This window comes from Hippopotamus amphibius, chromosome 6 (genome assembly GCF_030028045.1).
Source record: "Hippopotamus amphibius kiboko isolate mHipAmp2 chromosome 6, mHipAmp2.hap2, whole genome shotgun sequence".
NCBI classification, from domain to species: Eukaryota; Metazoa; Chordata; class Mammalia; order Artiodactyla; family Hippopotamidae; genus Hippopotamus; species Hippopotamus amphibius.
In genome coordinates this window covers 162,505,464-162,512,918 of record NC_080191.1, presented here as the reverse complement: position 1 = coordinate 162,512,918, position 7,455 = coordinate 162,505,464, and the positions used below count along the sequence as shown (strand labels likewise).

The following is a 7,455-nucleotide window of genomic DNA, read 5'->3' as shown; positions in this document are numbered from 1 at the left end:
ATGTGTATGTGCGTAGCACGGAGTGAATATAAAAAGACTGTGTAGATGGTGTGACATGTTGGAATCGTGTGGGCCTCTGCATGTGCAGGATTTTTTATTTTTTTAATAAGCCACTTTTGTTTGTGTAGCCTCCTCTCACTTCTGTGATTGATTTCACGAGGGTAATGGTGCGTAAAAGCGCTGGTGAGATCTGGGGGCGCCTCCTAGTCTGACGTCAGAGAGAGAGTTTAAAAAGGGGGAGACGGTGGAGAGCACACAAGCCGCTTTAGGAGTCGCGAGGTCCAGAGCCGTCGCTGCTGCCTGCGATCAGCTCCTAGAGTTTGACCAACCGCACTCTAGCTCGGCTTCTCCGGCGCCGCCGAGATGCTGTCCTGCCGCCTCCAGTGCGCGCTGGCCGCGCTCTCCATCGCCCTGGCTCTGGGCGGTGTCACCGGCGCGCCCTCGGATCCCCGACTCCGTCAGTTTCTGCAGAAATCCCTGGCTGCTGCCGCTGGGAAGCAGGTAAAGAGACTCCCTCGACGTCTTCTTTCCCCTCTCCCGAATCCCCCAACCTTCCCTAGCCTTGTCCCCATCGCAAAGAGTGCCGGTGCTTTTCTGGGTCCCTTAGCTACCAAAGCCCTCAGGAAAACTTTCAAAGTCCAGAATCCCCTTTTACCTCTTTTCCCCACCCTGATCAGCGCAGTAGCTCACAGTTCAGGTGAGTTCTTTAGCATTCAAGATAACTCCAAGACCTTGGTAAGGGAGCTAGAAGGGATGATGGCATCTATCCCCGGTGCTGACCAGGGGAGGTGCTGACCCAGGTGCTGAAAGCGCGGACCTCTGAAGCGGCTACCTTCCTCAGCAGGACCTCTCTCCCAGGCAGCAGGACTGGGGGCTACAGGGCACTCTACAGCCAGAACACAGTACGTTTATGATTGTAAAAGGTCTCGTTCCCCACAGGTGACTTCGTAAAAATGGTAAGAACAATAATAGTTTGTAGCTCATGATGTGGAAATTGAGTTAAACTGTTGGCTCATGCTTTATCTTTGCAAAACTAACGATCTATTTCTTTCTATGTGTGTGTTTTAAACCTACAGGAGCAGAAAACTTGCAGAAACACTTGAGTTTTTAAAGCTTCTTTGTGTAACTTGGTGATGATAGCGACAGCCCTTGTTTTTATATGGTTAACTGATTTTAAGTGTGACAAAAAGTGCATAACTGTGAAAATTGGGGTTTCGGTGTGGTTAAATCTGTTTTTCAAACCAGGCTTTTCCACTTCTTCTTGTCTACCAACCTCATTCTCATCATCTCTCTCTCTCTCTTTCTCCCTTCCTTCCACGCTGTACAGGAACTGGCCAAGTACTTCTTGGCAGAGCTGCTCTCTGAACCCAACCAGACAGAGAACGATGCCCTGGAGCCCGAAGATTTGTCCCAGGCTGCTGAGCAGGATGAAATGAGGCTGGAGCTGCAGAGATCCGCTAACTCAAACCCGGCCATGGCACCCCGAGAACGCAAAGCTGGCTGCAAGAATTTCTTCTGGAAGACTTTCACATCCTGTTAACTTTATAATTACTGTTGTCCGTATAAGCCCTCTGATTCCTCTCCTCCAAACCTCACCTCTCCTCCCCAATCCTCCCAATCCTCAGTAAGACCCTTGCATTAGGAATTGAAGAATGTAAATACAAAATAAAATTATGGTGAAATTATGAAAAATAAGATTTTGGTTTCTTATTGAGTTCAACCTTTCTGTTCAATAATATGTGGTTAACTTCATTTGTGATTTCGGTCAAGTTATTTGAGATATGCACTCCAAATCTCACAGACATACTGTTTAAAATTCCCCGTGGTAATAAACGTTATGTTTTAAATGGTAACCCTGATAGTTTGGGTTATTTTAAACATAAACAATTTCAAATAACTCTATGAATTCTAATTTTAACCCAGTGATAATTATTGGAAGGGGCTGCCACAAACATCAATTACATTTTAAATACATTTAAATTTATATGTTACAATGAGTATTAGTATTAATGGGTAGGCAGGCTGAAATGTTTGATTAACCACCAGGTTGATATGTAAAATAAATGGCATATAAAAAATGGAAGGGAAAAATCACTCAGAAGTCAGAAGAAAGAAGCTGGCTTAAATAGCTAAAATAAGTTCTGAGCTTTTAAAATGTGTTTTTAGTTTGTGAATATTTATCTAGAGAAAAACATTGCTTTAATATCTTCCTTAAAGATCCTCCCTGTAACTGAACAAGGTTGCATGACGGCTTCTGTTTTAAAAGTAAGCTCCTGAATTTTTTTCCTCGGGGGAAACATCAATTTAATTATAGAATTCCAACATGAGAGCTACGGGTTGCAAGAAATATGCGTTGGGTCACCTCACTGAATGCTACACTATTGAAGGTATCGGAGTACAATATCATAATAGCAGAATAACTGAAGGAGAGATCTCAAGCCTTCTTTTGATTTTATTAAAATGACAGTCAAATAAAAATGTAAACAATAATAAAAAATACTCAGTACATGCTAGCTCATATTATTAACATATAATAACATACTAAGTGGTACTGCTCAAGACAGAGACAAAAGTGTTACTAATTTAACTCACAGAGACCTTCGAAAGGTGTCCCTTTGAGGATGTGTGTTTTAACTATCAACTGTATTTCTGAATAACTGCTAGAATAAAAAACCAAATATAAACACATAAACTCAGTATAAATCCCCATAGTATGAACTTACTGATGGGAACATATAAACATCTAGAGGAATTTCTTATTTTACAGAAAATATTTACATTTGATAATGCACACTTTTAATATGAGGGTGACAGTGAACGTTAATTCCTGAACAGCTGATCAAACAAGAGATGATCTAAGCCACTTTACTAATCTCTGTGAAAACAAAACATCCTTTGAGGTACTGCGCATCTTTCTTTTTACAAGACATTTAGGAGGGAATTAATGTGTCCACTTGGGGATCTGTCTGTGTTAAACGCCTTATGTGCATCTGGCTACCAACTAACTCAATGGAGTAATAGAATCACATTACTATGATTAAGGCACAGAAGAGAACACAACTTAATTGTTTTCTGAGCAGTGCATAGATTTATGAGTGCCAGGGGATTTTAAGTTTTTAGTATCATCTTTAGTTGTCAGTTCCCAACAGTAGTATGGAAATAATTGGCAAGAATTATATAGTCATGTGCCTATATACATATATATGCATATATATATATATTCTTTATTTTTAGATTAAATTGAGTGGAACATTAATCATGGTTAGTTATTGTTCAGCCTCAGTTTTGCCACCTTCAAAAGTAGAAGGTTGTGCTGGCAAGGGTACCCATGTCTCTTCCAGATGTGACTGCCATTCTGGGCTTCGACATTGACAAAGTGTTAAAGGAGTACTGATTTTTGGTCATTTTAATTAAGATAAAATATGGAGCATAGATTTTTTTGTTTTGTTTTGTTTTGTTTAATACACAGAAGATTTTACTTTTTACTTCCCACTTAGTTCATTTGTGTTCCTCTTAAGTTTGCTTCACTGGAAGGGTCTAGTCTTCTAGCCTGTTTAGCATCTAGCCACAATAAACCTTTCAGGCGATATCTCCCTTCCTCTCTAACACAACCGTAAGCTCCAGCAGTCCTGAACTACCTGCTATCTCTTTTAATGGGAGAGCTTGGGGAAGGCACCCTTCTTTTCGGGGCCTTGGGTTCTCCATCTGAAAATAGGCATACCAATAAAACCAGTCCCTTAGAGTCAGGAGCGTTCACCAAGACCACGTGTTTAGAGTTCTTAGTAATTGGTAAAGAGTTGGTAAGTTAGATGTCGTAAAGGGTATTACTCTTGTTTTCGCGTGTGCTGTGCTTTCCAGCCTCTCTTTGCTTTTGCTCCTTCTTGTCATTTCCACAGGTCTGAACCTAACCCAGCCTTCAAGACTTGTTTTATATGCTTCTTGTTCCGTAAAATTCTAGCTTTGAGGCCTCAGCTGGAATGCCTCCCTTCTCTGAGTATTAATCTGCATCTCTTCCAAGGCGCTCACTTATCACTTCCTGCCATTTGTTACAGTTGTGTGAGTGTATGTAAGAGAGTCAGTATTTGTGGATGAACGTCCCGTGAATAAATATATGTCAGATTCACATGTAAGGTGCAACCAGTGCCTCAGGCATTGCACAGACCAGTTCTCAGTGTTCCCTGAAGAGTAAATGAATGATCCATGAGCTTGCAGTCTCAAGCAGAACAAATCTCTCTTACTAGGCAACAAAGTTTTTTTTTTCTTAAGAATACTGTGCGAAAATGGCATTTGTGTCTATTCTATGTGATGCTGGTACGATACCAGAAAGACACAGCACATGGTTATAATTTTAATAACCATTGAAGCATGTGATTAGCAGACTCAGTCATTTTGGAAGCTGCAATCGGTCCACGTTTCTTTAACTGTTTTCCAAACTTGCTCAGTAGGGCCTGCTTACTTGTCCACTAGCTATGGACGCACAGTTATAGAGAATCAGATTCACTAACACTTATATCGCATTTGTTATCTTAAGGTCATGCAGATCCACTCTTGGCCCTGATGAAGAATCAGTTTTTAGCCTTGGCTCATATTATTCTCAATATACAGATAATTCTGTTTTATGATGACACAAAATATACTTTTAATTCTGAATATTAAACATGAAAGAGGGCTCTGAGATCATTTCATCCACACCACTCATTTTACTGGAGGTTGACATATGGAAAGGTTACCTGCCCAAGATACCCAGTAAGTTGATGTAGAGTCTGGACAAAGCCAAAGTTCCCCCTCTTCTCCCTCAGGGTTATTTTGATGATTTTACTACACTGTCCCTCAAGGAATCTGACCTTCTAGATAATTGGTGGGTTTCATTAGTCTGATGTGAATGCTTATTTTGTCTGTGGAACGTCTTCACCTTCCATCAAACAACTGGTCTGCATCTGAGGAAGAATAGAACAGTTGATATAAAATAGCTTCCTGTGGTTATAGAAAAGATATTAGGAAGAAATGGTAAAGATACTGATGAAGAGAAAAAGTAACTCAAGGGAGACAGTCTTTGACTAAATGACCCAAGAAGCAAAAAATTAGTCTGTCTTGGAATGTGGACAGAGTGGCTTCCTCAGCAAGTGGACAGACTCACACCAAGGAGACAGGATCGTGCCTATGGAGGTGGTATTCAGAGATGTCATCATCTATATCCACAAGACCCAGGAAGAAGTGCCTTGATGACCACCTCTCCTTCTTCAGTAAGTGAGAATGAGTGCCTTAATTTCAGGTGTTCAGTTTCTTATTACTTAGAATGTGCCTCAGTGTCGAGGACTTTTGCTGGACATTGGAAACAAAATTTGTATGGTAGCGTCTTTGCTTTCAGAGAACCAAGTCTAGGATGTGAGACACATTCCTTAAAAATGAGCAAATGCTATAATAGAGGTTTGTCTAGAGTGTTACAGATAAAAAGATGTGCTCCCGTCCTTTTTTTTTTCTCTTAGTTATTCTCCTTATTAGTTTTTAAATTATGGTTTGAAAGTCTAAGTGATTATTATCCTTGATGGGATGAATAAATTATAGGTATAAAATGATATAATATACACCTCTACAACATAATCTAGGTTAGCTTAAAAAGTGTTTATATTGCTCTTTTATATATGAAGAGGCTGAGAATGAGAGAGATTAAATAACTTGCCCAAGATGTCACCAGCTGGTGAGTGGTGGAAGAGGCGGCAGGTTGTCTGGTTTCCAATCCAGTGCTCTTCCCACTGTATTTTAGGGGAAAGAGATGAATTAAAGGGAAAGTGTAACTTGATGGGCAAATGAAGAGCAGGTCAGCTTCGGATCATCTTTATTTCGCTTTTCTATACAGAAATAGGTATTACTACTCTATTATTGTCAGAGGAGAAATGCACTTAGACTCTGGGATTGGGGTTTCATCCTGTTATTTCATTAGGGGCACTATTTCCAAGGAAATCTTTGTAATCTCTCTTTCCACACTTTCCATATCATAGTTTTGCTAAAAGAATGAATAAACAAACAAAAAAATAAATAAAATTAATAACCTCAGGCTTTAAGCACATCTTTTCCCACTCAATCTCACACACTCAGGTTTCAGTACAACCCAGGCTGTGGGCATTTTTTGTTTGAATTAATTGCAAATTTATTAGATCATGGCATCTGCACTTATGCCTGGGTAGTGGTCATATATTCCTCCCTCTGGCCTTGTAGGTATATCCTGTGAAAAGCTGGCCTGAGGTTGGGATTTGGAGACCTGAGAATTTTCATTGAAACTTATAAATGAGAATAACTTTTACTAAGTAGACTTTTATACCACTGAAGTTGATATGCCCCTCAAGGTCTCAGATAAATATTCTAGGTCATGTAAGTGGCCACCTCGCTCCTATTAGCTTCACATGTCTCTGGAATATGGTCCATTAAGATGGTCAAATTGTTATCTAGAGATTAAATAGTTCATTAAAATAAATGGTATTTCAAAGAAATTCAGGCTTTTAGAGTAAGGTTCAAGTAGTTAAGAAAGATAACGTGTTCCCAATTAATGGCTGTTTAATTCTATCTTTCCTGTATGAAAAATATGTAAAAGTACATTTTCAGTTCCAATGTCACATTAAGGTCAAATGGCACACTTTATGAAAGAAACATTAAGCTACCCTAGAAGTGCTGTCCCTGGGTAATGATTTATTTGACTACAAAAGGCACATTATGAGAGTCAAGGTTTATGAATTTAACTAAGGCATAGCTCTTTCTTCCTCATGTTTCCATCTACGTTCTCCCACTCATTCCCCAAACATGAGGATGAAAGGCAATGATTTTACCAGACTTATCAACAGCACCTTCTTCATCCTCTTTTTTATTTGTTATTATACATGGGTCAGCACGATGTACTCGTGGGTAAGAACACCCAAGTTCTGTAGCCTTCAAGAAATCCTCTGGAACCTCCTGGCCCTCACACTCCTTTTCTCATGTGATTTATGAAAACACTTATTCATGGATCACCTATCGCGGATCACTGTGGTGGACAGATTTCTGATGTCATTGCTGCTGCACTTCTTCCTCTTTTTCTTCCTCCTCCTCTCAGTTCTTTTCTAATACTCATTCCTCTCTTTGACAGCAGCATCCTGAACTACTTTTTGTGATCCACCCCTCTGTGCATGCCATGTGGTTGGGATGGGATTGACTCCACTTCCAGTCCAGGACGGATACTGGAATGGATTAAGCCATTCAGAATGCATCAACCCCTGGTCATAGGGACTGGTTCATGACTTGGGCACATGACCAGTCACAGTGAAACTTAAGACTTTTCTGGGCTCATCTGGGACATTTCAGTCTTGCTGATTGTGGATGAGGAAGCATGAAAGTTTTTGTCATCCGTATTGAGACTGCCGGTGTAGTCCGAAGGCTTGTGCTGCAGAAGGCAGAGTGATGAGATGTAAGAACACTGGGTCTTTG

At 40.2% G+C, this 7,455-nt stretch overlaps 1 protein-coding gene across 1 annotated transcript; it reads left to right on the top strand.

Annotated features, from left to right (window-relative positions):
- The first annotated feature begins 252 nt into the window (after nt 1-252).
- On the top strand, nt 253-1,692 carry SST (somatostatin). The gene is made up of 2 exons (XM_057739900.1): nt 253-501; nt 1,328-1,692. The coding sequence occupies exons 1-2, from the start codon at nt 364-366 to the stop codon at nt 1,538-1,540; spliced, it is 351 nt and encodes a 116-aa protein (XP_057595883.1). The 5' UTR covers nt 253-363; the 3' UTR covers nt 1,541-1,692.
- Nucleotides 1,693-7,455: the final 5,763 nt, after the last annotated feature.